Source organism: Amblyomma maculatum, chromosome 3, assembly GCF_055883805.1.
Source record: "Amblyomma maculatum isolate TAMU_Amacu chromosome 3, ASM5588380v1, whole genome shotgun sequence".
Taxonomy (NCBI): Eukaryota; Metazoa; Arthropoda; class Arachnida; order Ixodida; family Ixodidae; genus Amblyomma; species Amblyomma maculatum.
Window position 1 is genome coordinate 50,984,912 of NC_139346.1, and position 20,888 is coordinate 51,005,799.

General features: G+C 48.3%; 1 protein-coding gene across 1 annotated transcript; it reads right to left on the reverse strand.

Moving 5' to 3' along the window:
- Positions 1-16,616: 16,616 nt before the first annotated feature.
- LOC146194737 (uncharacterized) lies at positions 16,617-20,476 on the reverse strand. Its single transcript, XM_084596104.1, has 2 exons — positions 20,415-20,476; positions 16,617-17,000 (listed from the first exon to the last, which is right to left on the reverse strand). Exons 1-2 carry the CDS (start codon positions 20,461-20,463, stop codon positions 16,825-16,827), a joined length of 225 nt encoding a protein of 74 aa, XP_084452230.1. The 5' UTR covers positions 20,464-20,476; the 3' UTR covers positions 16,617-16,824.
- Between the last annotated feature and the right edge of the window lie 412 nt (positions 20,477-20,888).

Consider the following 20,888-nt stretch of genomic DNA (forward strand, 5'->3'; position numbering starts at 1 on the left):
TATATCTATATCGTAATCCACTATAGCCGGGCATTCTGAAGAGTGAAGTAGAATGGGTCTCAGCCAGCCTTGCTAAGAATAAAGCTAGCGGAATTGATGGCATTCCAGCTGAGTTGCTTCAAAGCCTCTACCATGACGACGCTGTTAACGATCTGTATACATTATGTCAGCAAATTTGGACAACCCTGCAGTGGCCACAGGATTGGAGGAGGTCACTTAACATCCCCATTCCGAAGAAAGGAAGTGCCAAAGATTGTTCCAGCTACCGCACGATCGCGCTTATTTCGCATGCTAGCAAGGCGATGTTGAAATTCCTTCAAGGTAGGCTGCAGCAGTATGTGGATCGGGAGATTCCGGACGTGCAAGCTGGGTTTCGCAAGTGCAGAGGAACTAGAGACCAGATTGCCAAACTTCGCTGGATCATGGAAAAAGCAAGAGAGTTCCAGAAACCATATACTTCTGCTTAATTAATTATGCGAAAGCGTTTGACTGCGCAGATCACAGCAGATTGTGGCAAGCTCTCCAAGAGATGGGAGTTCCAATTCACCTCATCTGTCTCCTCAGGAGCCTGTATGAAGGGCATGCGGCCACAGTCAGAACTGGGCATGGTCTTACTGATTGCTTTCCGATTGAGAAAGGAGTGAGACAAGGCTGCATACTGTCGCCCTGCCTATTTACCCTTATGTTGAGTGCATCATGAGGAAGGCCGGTCTGGAGGAGTCTTCAGCTGGAGTGAAGATTGCTGGGAAACGCATAAACAACCTTAGATATGCGGATGATACCACTTTAATGGCAGAAAGTGAAGTGGAACTGAAGAGACTTCTGATGCGCGTACAAGAAGAGAGTGAGAAGTTTGGGCTTAAACTGAACATTAAAAAGACAAAGATCATGGCGTCTTCTTGGGCTCCAAGATTACCCCGGAAGGAGACTGCAGCCATGAAATTAGGAGACGCCTGCTTCCGGGAAAGAGAGCTATGGCTAGCCTTGACCGCCTAGTAAAGAGCAGAGACATTACTCTGCCAATCAAGATCCGTATAACTCGTGCTATGGTCTTTCCAGTTGTGATGTATGGATGCGAGAGTTGGACTGTGAACAAGGCTGACCGCCGAAGAATTGACGCGTTTGAATTGTGGTGCTGGCGGAGACTCTTGAGAGTTCCTTGGACGGCCAGAAGATCAAATCAGTCGATATTGTCGACAATAAACTGTGACTTCTCATTGGAGGGTCAAATCCTAAATTTAAAGCTCAGCTACCTCGGTCATCTGATGAGATGAGAGGCGTCGCTGGAGAAAGATTTGATGTTGGAAAAGGTTGAAGGTCACCGGAGAAGGGGTAGGCAGCGAACGCGATGGTTAGATGGCATCCTCGAGGCGGTGCAGATGAAGTTATGTGATGTTAGGAAGATAGTGAGAGACCGGAAAGCATGGCGTGATATGGTCCATAGGGCCACGAAGAGTCGGACACGACTGAACGAATGAACTAAACTGAACTGAATCCATTAAAAGCCTGTAAAGCTGGCTTTGTTTCCTTTTACCTGCCAAACCTCTAACATTTAGAGTGGCCACTTGAAACGGAGATGCAGAAGGCATTTTTGAATAAAAGGAAGAGACTAAAAGCACTATGCTTACCTCCCGCGTCTAGCATGTCGCTGGGCGTTGCCTTCGCCGCCGGTATCATCTGGCGCTTGCCTCTGGTTATGAGGCGATTTGTGGCTGGAACGCTTTTCTGTCTGAGTATCGGTCCGCGCACGCAGACTGGAACGCCGTGCTAGAGGCGTCTTCGCCGGTGCTTCCTCGGCATTGTGCTCTGCCACCGTGTCGTTGTCAGTCTTGGTCTCGGCACGCGGACGCTTCGCAGCGGTGATGACAGTCGCGCGGTCGTCTCTCTTCTCGCGGTCGTCGCTGGGAACCTTTGCGTCGACATCCAAAGCTACGCTAAGCTCGCCCAATCTTCTGTAGTGGCCTGATCCGTCGATGATGGGTCACTAAATGGTGTCCCTCGTCCTGGTGCGACAGCGGTGGCGATGTTGCTGCTCGAAATCGCTGCCTAAAACGCCGCCTTTGGCGGTTTACACGCGTCTCCAGCTTCGCTTGCTGCTTCTTACGCCTCGATGACTTCCATGAGCTCCGCAGAGTCGCTCGTCGCTACACGCCCGATAGCCGACGCGTAGGTACGGATGCAGTCCGCCTCCGCATGTCCATAGCGCCGGAACTTGGAGCACCTGGGCACCTTACAGCCACGGCGAACGTGGTCTGTTCCACCGCAACGCAGGCACTGCATAGGCCACCCGGGCACCACCACGAGGGCCAACTCGCCAGCCACTCGAACCTGATGGGGTAGGTCATCGACCTTCATACCTGGCTTCAGTTTTAGCACCACAGTCCTCGTAGTGGATCCTTTCTCCATCACGCCAGCAAGGCGCCAACGTTCGCGGGTCTCCTCGCTCACGGCGCCAGACACCGCGAAAACGATGCGGATGTCCTCCTCGTCGAGAACGCCGTGCAGCATCCAATGCAGAAGCAGTTTAACTTGCTGTTCTTCTGGGTCAATGACGATGCAGCGCGTTCCATGACCTCGGTCTCCTTAAGAGCAGCCACTTTCGTTGCCGCTTCCGCACTGCTGAAGGTCACAGCCCACAGATAATTAGTTTGGTACGCCCTGAACGACACGGCGTCGGGGAGCACAGCAACATTAGCCAGGGCGTCCCTGAAGTCTTCCACCCTGTAGGGCCTAACACACACGTCGCCGTGCAAAAAAAAAAAAAAAAAAAAAAAACCGTGTTGAAAACAACACGTCCGGTAGGCAGGATAGGCACAACTATCCTATATTCATTTTCTCTACTGGTGAACCTGTTACCGCGGCCAGACACGGCCGCTATTGCTGCTCATTGGGAGCTCATGATCCTGCGTCCACACCGAACGGTAGCCGGAAGTAGAATGCTGCACCACCCCGGCGTGAGTGGTGCAGCATACCCCGGCGGGGGTATCAGCGAATATTGAATTTTATTGATTGGTTTATAGGACGTGAAAGACGCGGTAACTGTCACACTTGTTTTCTGTGGACACCTCAACCGCGCCGTAAGGGAAGGGAGGAAGGTGGGAGTGAAAGTGGAAAGAGGAGCCGTAGTGGAGGGCTACGGAGTAATTTCGACCATCTGGGAATCTTTAACGTGCGCTGACATCGCACAGCACACGGACGCCTCTTCGTTTCGCCTCCATCGAAACGCAGCCGCCGAGTTTGGGGTCAAGCCCGGGTACTCCGGCACAGTAGTCGGGCATCTTACCACTGCACCGCCCCGGCGGGGCAGGGGGTATGAGGCATTAAAGGCTTTCGCCTTAAAGGTTACTTCCCTGAAGGGGCTGGGACAAGTAGGTTCCCGCCGCTTGCGGCGGGGGCTAAGTCTGCCACAGAATTTTTATCTGTTGTAGGCCGTCATTACACCCGCCACCGTTTCGGTGGTGGACGACGGCTGTTGTTGCGGCGCGCGTCTTTCTCTCCCTCTTCCTTTTCTTTCTCTGCACGAGGCAGCGGAGGTGGCTCAGCTACAGAGCCAGTAGCAGGCCCGTGCATTCTAGAGCGCAGCTCTTTGGCGGCCGTTCCTGGGTTTCGCGGCGGCGTCGGCCTCGTAACCAGTTCCGCCCCCCTTTCAGCCCCCCCGCTCGAGCCGGCGCTCTGGCCACCGGAGCCTCGCAGGAGGAGGGGGGGGTACACTCATCGGCGAATGATGGGGGCAGGAGCGCGCGCAGCTACCGGAGCACACGAGGAAAAAAAGGGGGTCGCCGGAGGCAGCGCTAGCAGCGACTGACTGACGTCGCTAGCTAGTCAGCACAACGGGCTGCGTAGAACACCGTCGCCGCCATGCAGAAAGAGGAGACCGCCCCCCCCCCCCTCTTCCTGAGTGGAGGCGAGGGTGCTCTCCGGTTGCGGAAACGCCGACCCGTTCCGCAAGTATGCGGGCGCACCGAGACGACCGGTCCGGAGGGGGATACAATAGCGCTCGCATCCTTCATCCGCAGAAAGCAACCGTACAGCGGCGGATCACGGTGCGTGCATCCCGTTCTCACTCGCTTCCAGGCTCGCTTCACTGGCTAGCGGCGTCAGCGAGTCGCTGCTATCTGTTCGTTGCGCAACGTTCCTATGGACTCACGCGCTGCCTCCCGCAACCTCCCGATAACTCAATTGCTCTTCATTTCTCGGACCACAAAGCTTCTTTCATGACAGCGAAGAACGGTTAGTGGAGTGTTTCTTGAAGGAATACGCGTGAAAAATTAAAAAAAAAGAAGTATGTAATTGTGCTTATGTGCCTTGCTCGAAATCCTTGCCTCTTTTTTTTCTCTATTGGTTCACAGGAAAGGAAAGGCGCAGTATTTGTCACATTTGCTCTGTGGACACCTGAACCGCGCCGTAAGGGAAGGGAGGAAGGTGGGAGTGAAAGTAGAAAGACAGAAAGGGGAGCCGTAGTGGAGGGCTACGGAGTAATTTCGACCCCCTGGGGATCTTTAACGTGCCCTGACATCGCACAGCACACGGACGCCTCTTCGTTTTGCCTCAATTTATCGAAAAGATGAAACAGCTGATGAGCTGTGCTCAAATTTCGCATTAGGAAGTAACATAATCGTGGGCATTTTCTTTTCCTTCTTCCTACAGCCACAACAACAACTTTCGCCTTACGCTCTCTTCTTTTAAGGAAGTACGAGTCATTTGATTTATTTCATAGGAAGGGAAAGGCACGGTAACTGTCTCACTTGTCTTCTGTGGACACCGCAACCGCGCCGTAAGGGAAGGGAGGAAGGTGGGAGTGAAAGTGGAAAGAGAAATAGGAGCCGTAGTGGAGGGCTACGGAGTAATTTCGACCCCCTGGGGATCTTTAACGTGCCCTGACATCGCACAGCACACGCACGCCTCTTCGTTTTGCCTCAATTTATCAAAGATGAAACAGCTGATGAGCTGCGCTCAAATTTCGCATTAGGAAGTAACATAATCGTGGGCATTTTTTTTTCCTTCTTCCTACAGCCACAACAACAACTTTCGCCTTACGCTCTCTTCTTTTAAGGAAGTACGAGTCATTTGATTTATTTCATAGGAAGGGAAAGGCACGGTAACTGTCTCACTTGTCTTCTGTGGACACCGCAACCGCGCCGTAAGGGAAGGGAGGAAGGTGGGAGTGAAAGTGGAAAGAGAAATAGGAGCCGTAGTGGAGGGCTACGGAGTAATTTCGACCCCCTGGGGATCTTTAACGTGCCCTGACATCGCACAGCACACGGACGCCTCTTCGTTTTGCCTCAATTTATCAAAGATGAAACAGCTGATGAGCTGCGCTCAAATTTCGCATTAGGAAGTAACATAATCGTGGGCATTTTCTTTTCCTTCTTCCTACAGCCACAACTTTCGCCTTACGCTCTCTTCTTTTAAGGAAGTACGAGTCATTTGATTTATTTCATAGGAAGGGAAAGGCACGGTAACTGTCTCACTTGTCTTCTGTGGACACCGCAACCGCGCCGTAAGGGAAGAGAGGAAGGTGGGAGTGAAAGTGGAAAGAGAAATAGGAGCCGTAGTGGAGGGCTACGGAGTAATTTCGACCCCCTGGGGATCTTTAACGTGCCCTGACATCGCACAGCACACGGACGCCTCTTCGTTTTGCCTCAATTTATCAAAGATGAAACAGCTGATGAGCTGCGCTCAAATTTCGCATTAGGAAGTAACATAATCGTGGGCATTTTCTTTTCCTTCTTCCTACAGCCACAACAACAACTTTCGCCTTACGCTCTCTTCTTTTAAGGAAGTACGAGTCATTTGATTTATTTCATAGGAAGGGAAAGGCACGGTAACTGTCTCACTTGTCTTCTGTGGACACCGCAACCGCGCCGTAAGGGAAGGGAGGAAGGTGGGAGTGAAAGTGGAAAGAGAAATAGGAGCCGTAGTGGAGGGCTACGGAGTAATTTCGACCCCCTGGGGATCTTTAACGTGCCCTGACATCGCACAGCACACGGACGCCTCTTCGTTTTGCCTCAATTTATCAAAGATGAAACAGCTGATGAGCTGCGCTCAAATTTCGCATTAGGAAGTAACATAATCGTGGGCATTTTCTTTTCCTTCTTCCTACAGCCACAACAACTTTCGCCTTACGCTCTCTTCTTTTAAGGAAGTACGAGTCATTTGATTTATTTCATAGGAAGGGAAAGGCACGGTAACTGTCTCACTTGTCTTCTGTGGACACCGCAACCGCGCCGTAAGGGAAGAGAGGAAGGTGGGAGTGAAAGTGGAAAGAGAAATAGGAGCCGTAGTGGAGGGCTACGGAGTAATTTCGACCCCCTGGGGATCTTTAACGTGCCCTGACATCGCACAGCACACGGACGCCTCTTCGTTTTGCCTCAATTTATCAAAGATGAAACAGCTGATGAGCTGCGCTCAAATTTCGCATTAGGAAGTAACATAATCGTGGGCATTTTCTTTTCCTTCTTCCTACAGCCACAACAACAACTTTCGCCTTACGCTCTCTTCTTTTAAGGAAGTACGAGTCATTTGATTTATTTCATAGGAAGGGAAAGGCACGGTAACTGTCTCACTTGTCTTCTGTGGACACCGCAACCGCGCCGTAAGGGAAGGGAGGAAGGTGGGAGTGAAAGTGGAAAGAGAAATAGGAGCCGTAGTGGAGGGCTACGGAGTAATTTCGACCCCCTGGGGATCTTTAACGTGCCCTGACATCGCACAGCACACGGACGCCTCTTCGTTTTGCCTCAATTTATCGAAAAGATGAAACAGCTGATGAGCTGCGCTCAAATTTCGCATTAGGAAGTAACATAATCGTGGGCATTTTCTTTTCCTTCTTCCTACAGCCACAACAACTTTCGCCTTACGCTCTCTTCTTTTAAGGAAGTACGAGTCATTTGATTTATTTCATAGAAAGGGAAAGGCACGGTAACTGTCTCACTTGTCTTCTGTGGACACCGCAACCGCGCCGTAAGGGAAGAGAGGAAGGTGGGAGTGAAAGTGGAAAGAGAAATAGGAGCCGTAGTGGAGGGCTACGGAGTAATTTCGACCCCCTGGGGATCTTTAACGTGCCCTGACATCGCACAGCACACGGACACCTCTTCGTAAGTATGAGCCATTGATTGATTGATTTATAGGAAGGGAAAGGCGCGGTAACTGTCTCACTTGTTTTCTGTGGACACCGCAACCGCGCCGTAAGGGAAGGGAGGAAGGGAGGAAACAGAGAAAGAGGAGCCGTAGTGGAGGGCTACGGAATAATTTCGACCATCTGGGGATCTTTAACGTGCGCTGACATCGCACAGCACACGGACGCCTCTTCGTTTCGCCTCCATCGAAATATGAGCCATTAAAGGCTTTCGCTTGAAAAGAAGAGGGAGAGAAAGACCAACACCCTCTTGACCAAGGCCCTTCCACGGAGGCCGTGACGTCACGCTAGTTGCCCTCGCCACCCCGGACGCTGCTTTCGGCCGCCTGGCGTTCGCGTTGAATCTCGCGGCTGCTTGCCCAGGTGCGCGTTTGTTGCAGGTTTTTTCGTGCGGTAATTATTTAGGGAGCTTGACTAACACTCGAGTTTATTTTTTTCGCACCACCGAGGCATGCACCGCCAATGTCTAAGGTAGCTTTTAGACTAGTAAACAGCGTTCTGAAATAGAGTCGCAAATGCTTTTATACAAATAGTTTTATTGACAGGAAGGGTTGGAAGCGGCCCATTTCATTTCTTACTTGACGTCATTTTTCTGTCCGCAGGTTTTTTTTTGCGCTGCACTTTGAATATGATCGTTTCTCATTTTACAAAAGTTGTTCAAAGTAACGTGTGTTGCGGCACGCACTGCATGCCGCACTAGAGTTTCTGGTGTGTGATCATTTTTATAGGGTTCCAAGGCGGTTGGTTGGTTGGTTGGTTCATAGGAAGGGAAAGGCGCAGTATCTGTCACACTTGCTCTGTGGACACCTGAACCGCGCCGTAAGGGAAGGGATGAAGGTGGGAGTGAAAGTAGATAGAGAGAAAGGGGGGCCGTAGTGGAGGGCTAACGGAGTAATTTCGACCACCTGGGGATCTTTAACGTGCGCTGACATCGCACAGCACACGGACGCCACTTCGTTTCGCCTCCATCGAAACGCAGCCGCCGAGGCCGGGATTCGATCCCTGGAACTCCGGCACAGTAGTCGGGCGTCTTACCACTGCACCACCCCGGCGGGGCAGGGTTCCAAGGCGGCATCTCGCAGAAATGAAATGCCTATACGAGGCTAGCCTGCCACCGGATTTGTATCTTGTAGGCCCTCGTTTCACCCGCCACCGCTTCGGTGGTGGACAACAGCATTGCTATCCGGGGCTGGGACTGGTTGAAGTAAGCTGTGCAGTTCGGGTAAATGGGTGGTATGGCACTGAACACCAGATGAAACCTGTCACTGTCAACTGTCAGTCATTCCTGTTGCTGCATCAATGTGTGATAGCCTCTTCATTAGGTCTTTCTCTTGGAAGTGAAGTTCACAAACTAGCGCAATGTATGAAAAATATGTAGTCATTTATTGCCGGTATATGGACACACTATTACATAGTTTGCGTGTCATTAAGCAGTCCAGCACAGTACTGCATACTTCTGTTCATTATCCCTGGCCTGGTCAAATTCACTAAGACTGCCAGTTTTTTCACGTCAAACATTATTTAAGCACTACATGACCTTCTGGTCGAGCACGTGGGACATGGGGAGTACGGCATAAACTTCAGTGTTTCACCATTCAATGCACGCTGGGTGTGAAATACTTCCGAGGGATGACTTTAACCCACGATTCATTTCTTGGAAGAAGGCAGTGGAGCAGGCAACAACACACAACATAAGAAGCACGCACAAACACGAGGACAACGCTTCATTACTGCTGGCATCCTTTGGAAACGCGAGAACACGCACCTTGGGACCAGTGTCATAGTTCCTGCGACACACAGGAACCCAACACGACCCCATGTTACGCCACGTCAAATGTAGTCTTTTGCGCAACGCCATATCCTCGTTTCAAGCACCGGTGATGCTGGTCACACTTCAGTATTTTGCACGTACTGATACATGCAAAAATACATGCACACGATTGAAAGCACACTTGAGCGGGGGAAAGCAAACCAAAAATAACGTCAACGCGGAGCTCTGCAGCACCAAGCCTAATCAAGAAAGTAGGCAGCGACGACTAAAAAGCTGATATTCAGTTGCTCAAACATTTTCGCTCGAACCTGTTTCCGGGAACGTTCGGAGAAAGTCTTTATTGGCTCATACTGTCGTCAAACAAAGCTATCCGGGCGAGCGGCGCACCTGGTCGGTCGACAGAGAGGTGACATCACCAGCCACCAAAATCGAAGCGACCAACCAGAAGTCTCATTTTGTCTAGCGTTCCTGCCATCTGAAATCCCACACGAGCGCACGCCAAAGAACTCCACGCGACAGGAGCGATGGTGTACCGTCCAACTCCAAAAGTGTTGGTAGAAAAGGACAACTAGCGTGACGTAGACGCTGGGGAGAGAAGGACGTGAGCAGGCCTTGTAAAAGTTGCGAAGGTATTGGAAAGACGCGCTTCGCCACAGCCATCGTCCACCACCTAAGCTGTGGCGGGAGCAATGACGGCCTAAAACAAAAATTCGGTGGCAGGCTAGCCCCTGTCGCAAGCGGCGTTGATCTACCTATTCCAGCCCCATCAGGCAACACCACCTAAACCACTAGGATGCCTCGATGCCAGTGCCGCCGTACGGTGGCGCGCTACATCGAGGCACCCTAGGGCCAGGACCAGCCATGTATGAGGCATTAGAGGCTCTCGCCTTAAAGGTGGATGTAATGTGCCCTTCTCAGAGCATCGCTGAAGGACAGACAAATGACCATGGCAGGCCTGTGGAAAGGCAGCAGGGCAAGAAAGTGGAGAGATGTAAGGAATTTCTGTAACCCCGCTGTTTCAATGCAGTGATTCTTTTTCTCGTATCCAATGTGAGCGATCGCCTTTTTCATTTACGTGTTTGTTGCTGTGAGAGCCTCCCCTCCGTTTTACCACTGAAGTGGCGGGCACGTCTTTTGTTCGTAAGCTGACTTTGTGCTTGTTCCGCGCCGCAGCCGGGCACCCGATCTCAACTCACAGATGTAGAACGGATCAGGGAACCCCACGGCATTTCTTGGCAAGTAAGCGACTGCAAATGCTCGCGCCTCTCTCTGTGTTTTGGTATTCCTTTTGTGAGGTATATTTGAGAGCTTGTGTTTTTTAACGGGGCTAAGAAAAGGACAGTGGCAGTGTTTGCGAAAGAGCGAGATGTGTGTGATGCTCGAGTGTGCGAATGCGCGAGTGGAGTGTACAAACGTGTCGGCATGCATTTCAGCTATGCGTTTCTTGTAAACATAGATTCGCGCTGTTTGAACGTTAGCGTTTATATATCCATTTACTTATGCAAAAGCATTACTTCGCTAATAATAATAATAATAATAATAATAATTGGTTCACAGGAAGGGGAAGTCGTAGTATCTGTCACACTTGCTCTGTGGACACCTGAACCGCGCCGTAAGGAAAGGGATGAAGGTGGGAGTGAAAGTGAAAGAGAGAGGTAAGCCGTAGTGGAGGGCTACGGAATAATTTCGACCACCTGGGGATCTTTAACGTGCGCTGACATCGCACAGCCCACGGACGCCACTTCGTTTCGCCTCCATCGAAACGCAGCCGCCGTGGTCGGGTTCGAACCCGGGAACTCCGGCCCAGTAGTCGGGCGTCTTACCGCTGCACCACCCCGGCGGGGCTCTGCGGACACCTCAACTGCCCGTAAGGGAAGGGCCGAAGGTGGGAGTGATAGCGGAAAGAGAGGAGGGGGTGCCATAGTGGATATGACGTCAAGAATATGACGTCACGAAACCGGAAGTAGGGCTGAAAAAAGTGCATAGAAAAAGATTTGTGCGAAATTTGAAAGTGCCAAGGACTAAAACGGGTAGGTGGTGGTAACAACGTTTACTGCCACAAAATGAAAGGAAATATGTCGGGCTGGAGCGAGTCCAGGGTGGCCTCTAGCCGGGGCCGACCTCTTCAGCTCGCGTGACGAGGGCCAGTTGCGTACGTTTTCTTGGGCTGGCCAACTGCTTGTCCCATTCCTCTGCTGAGGGATCTGGCAACATTGTCTTTGGAGGGAGACTGCTAGCGTATTCCCACAGTATAAGGTCTTGAGTGGCCTGCGTCCCGTCACCGCAGCGCCGGCATGCAGGGTTGTATTCACAGTTCATAATTAACGATAATCAGTAGGGGCCAAGAATGACCTTTGCTTGTAGGCGTCTGAGTACCGTGGCTTGCGCCCGGTGTAGATCGGGGTGAGGGGGCGGGGTACGTGCATCTCAGCTCGCGATAAAAGTTTATCTCCGCGTATGTGCGCGTTGCCTCGACGGGCGCGTCCGTTCCTGATAGATCTCCCGTCTCCCAGTTGGTGAAGTCTCGGGATAAACGGTCGACCCCTTCGTTTCCGGAGTTACCCGCGTGAGCCGGAACCCATACGAAATTGATGTTGTGATTGAGAGATCGGTTGCGCAGAATTCGTGTCGCAAGTGCGCTTACAAAATATTTGGCGAAATTTTGAATGGCGCTCTTTGAGTCGCTTAGAATAGCTTTGGTGCGGGGATCCGCAATGGCCTGTGCCATAGCTACTTCCTCTGGCTCGCATATGGAGCTAGCATGAAATGTTATGGCGTTAATGAAGACTGACTTTGGAGTGGCCATACATGCTGCGTTTTTGTTGTGTTGAGCTGCATCCACGTACAAGGGCAGAGACAAGGGTACGCGCCCTCTTTTTCATGTGGGCATCATGTCTGCTTGGTAGCATGTTTTTGGTTATTGGTTTAACAAATAGTCTACTAGTAATGTTAGCCAAAAAAAAAAACGGCCCTCCACTGCTGTTTCCAAGGGCGCGGGATCGAATCCCGGCCTCGGCGGCCGCTTTACAATGGAGGAGAAAAGCAAGGCGCCTGTGTGCTGTGCGATGTCACTGCACGTTAAAGAACTCCAGGTGGTCGACATTTCCGGACCCCTCCACTACGGCGTCTCTCATAGCCTGAGTCGCTTTGGGACGTTAAACCCCACAACCCAACACAACCCAAATGAGATGTTGCGGACACCTCCTCAGTGGGGTGTATGTGGAAGTTGTCGAGAATTACGCGTTCCGCAACGCTGCGTGACAAGCGGGTCACTTGTGTTGTCTTATGGGCTTCAATAATTCCTAACTGCAGTAATCGATCTGAGTTGGCGTATACCGGCAAGCCAAGGGCCGCTTTGCATGCTTTTCTAATTATGCTATTAAGTACATCTTCGTCCTTACGACGCAAATGATAGTACGAGTAAGCATACATGATTCTGCTTATCATGAAGGCTTGAATGATCCTGCCCAGGTCTGCTTCTCTCATACCCCTGCGACGTGTGGCAATGCGCCTCACCAGCCCACCTGTCTGGTGCGCCGTGACGCGTAGCCGGCGTATTGCTTCTGTGTTCTGCGTATTATTCTGAATCAACATTCCGAGAACTCTGATCGTGGCTACCGGGGGTATCGGATGGTTGTCAATGCGTAACTGGATAGGTTCTGGAGAATCTGCAAGAAATAAATTAGTGTGAGGTAGAGGATGTGACGTCATGCAACCGAAAGTAGAGCCGAAAAAGGGCATAGGAAGGATTTTCGCGCAATTTGAAAGTACCAAAGACTAAAATGGGTAATCAAGAAGGGAATTAAGCAGCTAGAAGCAACCAGAAATAACCGACAGCAGCATCCATGCTTTCGCATTACTGCAATGCAGATTCTGCAGTGCTAGCGGTAATTGCTAGATTCTTTGGTTCTCGGGCTTTACGTTGTCTTCAATTTGTTGGTGGAAGGTCTGCGTCTCCTCTCTCTTCAGTTGTTTCAGGCCTCTTGTACGCCCTATTTTTCTCTTTTCGTTTTGTGTCGTTATTTTACAAGTGCCCCAGTTTACCCGCAAATACTGCACTTGGCCGCTATTCTATGGTACGGCCTATCGTCACCCCATTTCCCCCGTGAAATCTCTCATTCTTGCTCTAGCGAGCTTTTTTTTTTTTTGCTTACCAGACATTTAGTTGCGTGATTCGCTCCTACTGGCGTGTTCCTGTCCACCTAATAAATATCAACGCAGGCCTGTCTTGCTTCTCTGAAAACCGCGGCCACTGCGCGGACGTCTGTAGCTTACCGACCACGGAGGCATCGCATCGTTTATCAGGGGGACGCGCCAGTCAGTGTTCGAACTTTGCTGTATCTAAGTGTAACCGGCACCACTATTCTCACCATCCGCTGTCCTTCCTCTCCTGACCGTGACAAAAGCGGGCAGAATGGATGATGAGCAAGGCGGAGTTGTGCAGTCGAAGACAGATAAAAATATTCCCGTAACATGGTAAAAGGGCTCGTGCTCCATTCTTCTAGTTGATGTGGTGCTCTCGTGGCGTCCGGACGCTGGTGCCTCATCTCGAAGTTCTTAATGACACCGACTGTTCCTGGAACGTCTGCTTGGAAGTTGACTCCCAAACGGCGTCGGTGAGCCGCCGGAAATCGGCCAGAAAGGTAGTACCTTAAACGAAAACGCTACGTTCTTCCCTGTTCGCCTAGGCTACATTTTCCCAACGCGTTCGACTTTTTGAGATGTGAAGGAGGGGAGGGGGGCATCTTTCTGAATCAAATACACGCAGCCTTGGCCATGGTCGACGACTTGCTGTAATTTATATGGAAGTTTCCGTCCTTTCCAGCTGAGGTCCACCTCACCTGCGAGGTCTGCGCATTTTTGCGTTTAGCGTTCAGGACGCGTATGACATGGTTGCCACAGAATATAATAAAAGAACGCTGTTAGGTAGAGGTATGGCAGATATAGCGAAGGAATCTAAATATGCCTTGATGAATGTACGCGTGCAGTTATCGCATTGACAAAGTCATCGAATATTATTCCGTTACATTCACCGCTTAAAAGAAAAGAAAACTACTGTGATATTGAAATGAATTCACAGCGACAAGACAATGTGTGAAGAAGGGAATCGGCAGCTGAGCATCCCTCGGCATCTCAAGGTAATGTGCGAAATATATCTAATCCAAAGTATTGTTTCCCTAATTTACATAAATGATGAAATGTCTCTTGCGGGGCTGTAACGTTATCATTAATATTATATTAGAAGAGAGGGTACTGTTTCCTATATTTTATTTCGGCGCAATTTCTTATGTAGCGCAAGGTACCTACATGTCAGGATTTGTGGAGAGTGTAGTGAACAATGCAAGTATGCTGTAACTTTTGGTATAAGGCGTCTCTGCATACGGTAATGTTTGTTCCGTCGGCATCACGTGACAGGACACAAGTGACCACTTAATTTATTAAAAAAACGTTATGGTATAACATTTTCCATCTCTCATTACGTATATGTCAGACCTCCTTTATTTTGTACCAGAAATGTAAAAAAAATGAAGAAATAATAGAATGCTTGTGATTTTGTTGTGCGAGTAGATTGTAACTCGTAGAAAAAGGTTTACACGAAGATAATAATACTTGGTTGTTGTGGAAGAACGCTGTGCGACGGTCACAAATATTAGCGGAGTTTCACTGCAGACAAAAGCACCTTCAGTGGTTCGTATCCAGCCGCTCTAAGGACACACAAACATGGCAGTAGGAATTAGGCAGTGCGATTGGTCACATAGCAAAAGATTATTTATAACAATAATATTTGAGGAGTTGAAACTGAGTAGATAAACTGGCGTTATTAAGTCAGCCTGCTATAAGTCAGTAGCCCTGGGAAAGGCTCGTTTCCTTTTTTTTACATTACCAGTTTAACCTTGTGATATTCAATGCTATTTCAAATTTGTCGTCATTCTGGCGTGTAACCGCACAGAGTTTGTGCTATGACGTCTTATAATTCGCCCCTCTCAAACGAAAAAGGGTTTAATCTATTTTCTTCACTCATTTTAGGTCGATCACCGACCTGAAACTCACGCTTGAAATTTGAGGCGAAGTTGAGTGAGGTAAGTGCTGGTCTCTGAACATTTGAGGTGAGATCACATGGTCAAACTTTAACCTCACCCATTGAGATTGAGGTTGACTGAGATGAGAGAAACTTAATTGAGGTTGAGGCGAGGCTAGACTTTTTGAGGTCAAATGCCCACCTCTGGATTCGGGTAATCATCAGAGGATAAAAGAAATACCATTCGCATGCTTAATGAAATACTTTTCCGAAACGTCGCTTACGTGAGCCGGGAGGACAGATAAAACGAGGCCGTGGAGGGACACCTGGGCCTAGCTATCAGCGAATTCATTTATTGTCACAATGCGCGAATTGTTGCTCACGTTTGTTTGTTCTCTTTTTATTGCCTGCTTAGACAGCACCACAGAAACACAGGACCTAGCTCGTGAGACCGATTTTGTAACTGTCGTTTTCTAGTGTAAGGATGCCGAAGGGTGCTGAGGGAAAGGTCGAAAGCAGCATTAGGTATGCAAAATGATCAAAATGAACAAACCGTTTACAACTCTGCAATAGAGCAAATGTTTTGAAAGCGGATATACTTCGAAATCTGCGAATGCAAAATTCAAACCTTATCAAATACAATGAATATCATGAATCTGCCCTGGATAGATGGATGGACGGATTATGAGTTGGTCTCCTTTGAATCGGAGTGGTGGCAGTTTCCTTGAATGTTATAAATCTCCAACTGTTTCGCCATTCCAGTTACTAAATATTTATTTCCAGACTTATGTCATCTTTCTACTTTTCAGACAGAAATCTTTCAGTCTTTTTTGCTAAGGTGCATGGTAGATTCATTCATTCATGTGACCACTGGTGTTTCAAAACTCTGAGGCCTCAGGGATAATGACTACGCCTGCATCGAGATCCGCATAGATACCGTTGCATCCGAGTATTACTATTTTCACTTCTTTCTTGGATATACGACATGCTGCACATGCAGCAACAAATATAGGCGTCAGTAAGAAAAAAGCTTCCGCATTACTGCAGCTAAGCAGACTTAAGTGTACCCCTGGAATTTAATTTTTGTTTCGGCGAAGCGCGGCCCTCAAGAAGCTAAAGCGGAGTGTTCGCTGACAGATGGGAGGCACGCTTCTTAATCCTGGTAGCTGGACCTTCACATATTATGGCTGCTTTGGAGAAAGTATCTGCCAGTCGCTATGAAGCATGAAAGGACTACGAAGAAGGGGTAGGCAGCGAACGCGATGGTTAGATGGCATCCTCGAGGCACTGCAGATGAAGTTATGTGATGTTAGGAAGATAGTGAGAGACCGGAAAGCGTGGCGTGACATGGTCAATAGGGTCACGAAGAGTCGGACACGACTGAACGCCTGAACTGAACAGAACTAAATGAAGCATGGAAGGGAAGCAGGGGCCAATACCGAGACAGGAATGGAGATTTCAAACACACCACGCCTCTTTCGACGAATGATGATGAAAAAGATAATGAAGACAGACATGCTTGTAATCGCCTGTCGACTATGCGCGCTTCTACGTGCACTCGAAGCGATTGTTCAATTTTAGCTAGGTATAAAATACACTGTTGATACCTAATAGACGACGGTTTGACGATGAACCACTCAGTATTACAAAAGATCATTCATAATCTTTTATTTCAATTGATACATGTAAATTTGTTGGTTTTATGGCCCTTAAGGAACATTCAGCCACTAAATTAGGCAGAGTCCTATATCAACTTGAAAGCAAGTGCTATCTGGAAGTGCACAGGAGGGTCTCTTCCTCTAAACAATGCAGGCTACAGATCGGTGCACTGGAAACTCGGCTGATTCTTGACGGGAGCGAGAAAAGCTCAGTAATAAACCAGGGAGAGGGCTGCAGCAGCTAGGCAGCGCAGAGCAAGCGCTTGGAGCAGACCTTGGTCGGTTCTGGCACATCCCGGACGAATTTGAAGCTCTGCCCGCCTTGATCGATGACGCGCAGCAGGGCGGCTGCGTTTCCACAGCGAGAGTCGACGTCGTACAGTTTGTACACCACCTTGTTGTCCTGACTCGTTTCGGCTGCGCAGTAGTAGAGAGAAGAGACAGACGCGCGTGCCGATTAGTAATTAAATTGGCATTCATGGGGTCTATATACATGCATTTACAGTCTGTAGGTGTGCCTCATATGCTGCGCTAGTGGACAGCGATGCGTATGGCACAAATCTTGCGGCAGGAACACAAAAAACTCGACGATAATACGAGTTTTCAGTTGTGTGAATACAGTAGCAATCTGTACAATACGATGTCAGTGACTTTCAAAAGAAATTCAGCGCTACTACGCTGAATGTTCGTGCGGTTAGGCACCATTAAAGAATTCCGTAAAGATATATGGGGACAGCTGGCTGGTACAAGGCGGTGGATTAAACAATCAGGCCTCCGATGGGACAAAAAGCAGGACAGATTTCATGCATTTCTCGTATGGTTGGGCAAATACTTTTCACTACATGCCGAAGTTCGCTTAATGCCATCAGGTTATTGTTAAGCGGTGCAATGCTGGGTGATCAAGCATACATATTCTGTCGTTCGCTTGACTGTGTTGCTGATGAAATATCCGACAATAGCCTCTACAAGGAGCACATAATGAACATTCCGGCTCAAAATTGTGCCCAGCGAAATGTTTTAACGCATGCCTCTCCATGCGATAGCGTCTGTACATATGAGACAAGTAATTACTATTGACCAGAATCAGTAATAACACAGCTGCCGTGGCCGCGGGTAGTACGCCGTATCGTCTTGCGTGTTACGAAGCAGCGCTGCCCGCTGTGTGTGAGCAGCCAGTCGGTGCAGCAGAGTGCGTTGTGCCTATGAAGATGCACCGGCCTTTGGGCGGTCAAGAACTACTAAAGGAGGCAAAAAGATGCGAGGACGCTGAAACTCAGATTTTGACAGCGGATAAATGTGCAGCCCCCACAATGCATAAAAAAATCCCTGGATAATATTCGTGAAGAACACGGGCATACTGCAACGTTTAGACTACTTTTGGACTGATCATTACGCCATGAGATGTGTGATGGCGCTAAATGCGAAGGAGTGGTGTCGCAAATTCGATTGTGCTTTTGGTTTCAAATTACAGGCTGCTAGAGACCTTTTCAGTATATTCTTGCAAGGGCGGAAGAACGGGCAGGTTGGTAGTTAACCATAGGAAAGCAAAACAGCGCTCTCTTGACACAGGGACAAAGAAAGAAACGGCACCACAACGCTGACACCACTCTATATTCTTTCCTCAGACACAACATGCAGTCGAGCACTTCTGGCCGCTGAGCATAAGGAACTGTTTTGTTGTCATCGGGTCCTACTAGCAGCATTTATTAACTGCGATCAGTTCCACTGTTAGGTGTAGATTCGAGGTCATTCGTGTCCTATGTCAGAGCGTCCTACTCTCGCAGTTTAGTTTATGGTAATCAGAGCATCCGCCTCAATTACGCGAATTGATTACTTTTCTAGGGCCGTAGGTGAGGTACCTTGCAGTAGAATAAAATATTCCGCATCTTTGCTTGGAGGGCCTTTAATATGTCTTCTGAGGACATTGGCTGCCAGTTTTCGCTGCTGAGTCGTTTTCATTTGTGAAGGAAACTCGTATTATTGTTTTCTTCTTCCTTTATATAGAAATATAGCATCAGGGGAGGAAATGAAAATCATGCGAATCATGTGTGCGTTTTGCGTTTGGAAGAAGGATAAAGAAGGATAAGAAGGATACTGGAAAATAGGCGAGGTTGTTCCAGTTCCGAAAAAAGGTCCTCCATCTTCATGTTCTAGTTATCGTCCTATTTCACTAACAAGCGTCTCTTCAAATCTAGTGGAACATGTGCTTTACTCTCACATGGTAAAATTTCTAATTTCTACAGCCTTTTTTTATCCTAATCAACATGGCTTTCGTAAAGCACTGTCATGTGAAACTCAACTAGCTTTATTCATCAATGACATAAGTTCTAACCTGGATTTAAACGCATACCTGCAGATGCTCTTTTTTTTTAGATTTTGAAAAAGTATTCGACAAAGTTCCCCATCAGCGACTTTCACTTAAACTTTCACGATTACGCATTAACCCTCTTGTATTGGAATGGATACGTAATTTTCTGACTAACCGGAAGCAATTTGTGTACGCTAACAAAGTCTCATCGACTTGCTCCCCAGTCTTCTCCGGCGTTCCCCAAGGCACTGTACTTGGACCCTTGCTCTTCCTAATCTACATTAATGATCTGCCTAGTAACACTGTTTCTAACACCCGCCTATTTGCAGACGATTGCGTCATCTACCGTCCCATCCATAACAGTTCCGATTCTCGCATTCTTCAAGATGACCTTAAACGCGTTGAAGCCTGGTGCGACAAATGGTTAATGTCTTTAAACACTAATAAAACGTCATTACTCTCTTTTCATCGACGACAGCACTATCAACCCTCCAGGAATGTCATCTGTGGCTGCGAAATTTCATCTGTCCAACCATACAAATACCTTGGCATCACAATTTCTAACACACTTAATTGGTCTGCACATGTAACGAACATTGCTAACGAAGCCAATCGCACTCTTGGTTACCTCCGTCGAAATTTGCGCCTCGCCCCTGCCTCGATTAAAGCACTAACTTACCTCACGTTCGTTCGATCTAAGCTAGAATATGCATGCTCAATCTGGGACCCTCATCAAGCTGACCTTTGTAACATCCTCGAATCAGTTCAAAATCGCGCAGCAAGATTTATCTTTTCAGACTATTCTTATCAATCCAGCGTAACTGCTCTTAAATCTAATGCTCACCTTACTAATCTCAATTTGAGACGTTGCATCTTTAGCATTGCCTTTTTCATAAATTTTATCACACACCACTTGATGTTTCAGTGATATTACCAGCTCATCGCTTCTCAAACCGCACCAGCCATCCCAAAGTTGTCTACCCTCCACCAGTGCAGACTACAGCTCATCTTCGCTCGTTCTTCGTAAAAACTGCTCGGGACTGGAACAATCTGCCAGTCGGCTTCGTGCACCACTCCAATCCATCTCAATTCAAGGCAGCCATCGAATCTATTTTCATATGAAATAGCAGCCCATCCCTCATGTAATACCCCATTCCTGGGGCATTTGAGGTATTGATAATATTAAATAATAAATAAATAAATAAGGGTTCGCCGAGCCAAATTCTTCCAGACAAAGCGGGTATTTTAAAACTGTGGCACTACAATAATAGTGCTGTCTTCGCACCTACCAGCTCAACTGATTTACATACCAGTTCAAATTGATTCACAAATGCAACAATCGCTCAGGCAGACTTTACGACGCTGTTAATGAACTTCGTGCATTTCGAAGGAACACAACACGCTTAATCCGGCCCAGAACAGTTACGTCAGTCATATTACCTTTGCAAGACTTAACCTTCCTGCGTTATTTCGCCTTTTGTCCCAAATGGAAGAAATAAATAAAACAAAGCCTGGACACTTACTCATTCTGAAGTAGTAGGCAAACCCATTGAAAGGCTCTATGAGCTCCATGGCTTGTTCTTTAACACCTAAAAGTAGAATATAGTCATGGTAGTGAATAGATATGAAGTATTTAGCAAGAAATACTTCCATATTTCGCTCTGTAAAAGTTATCTGCCTCAACTAAAGAGAAATAGCAAATGTGGTTCTCCTATGACACAGCACAAAGGAGGACACCATGAATCCATGAATGTGTTTTACCCTGTGCGGCCTAGGCATCTGCGTCTGGTCTTTGCGTTTTCTGAATTTCCGAGCACTAGTCTTCTCATGTGGTTACAAATTCGCCGAGAGGCGACGTTTGTCTACGAATTTGTGAAGAGAGATTAGCAAATTTGTATCGGTAAAGCGGAACGGCCCCTCCTAGGACTTTGCCATGTTGCTGCTCCTTGAAAACCTTACCCTAACCGAACTGTCCGTGAAGGCTACACAAGAAAATT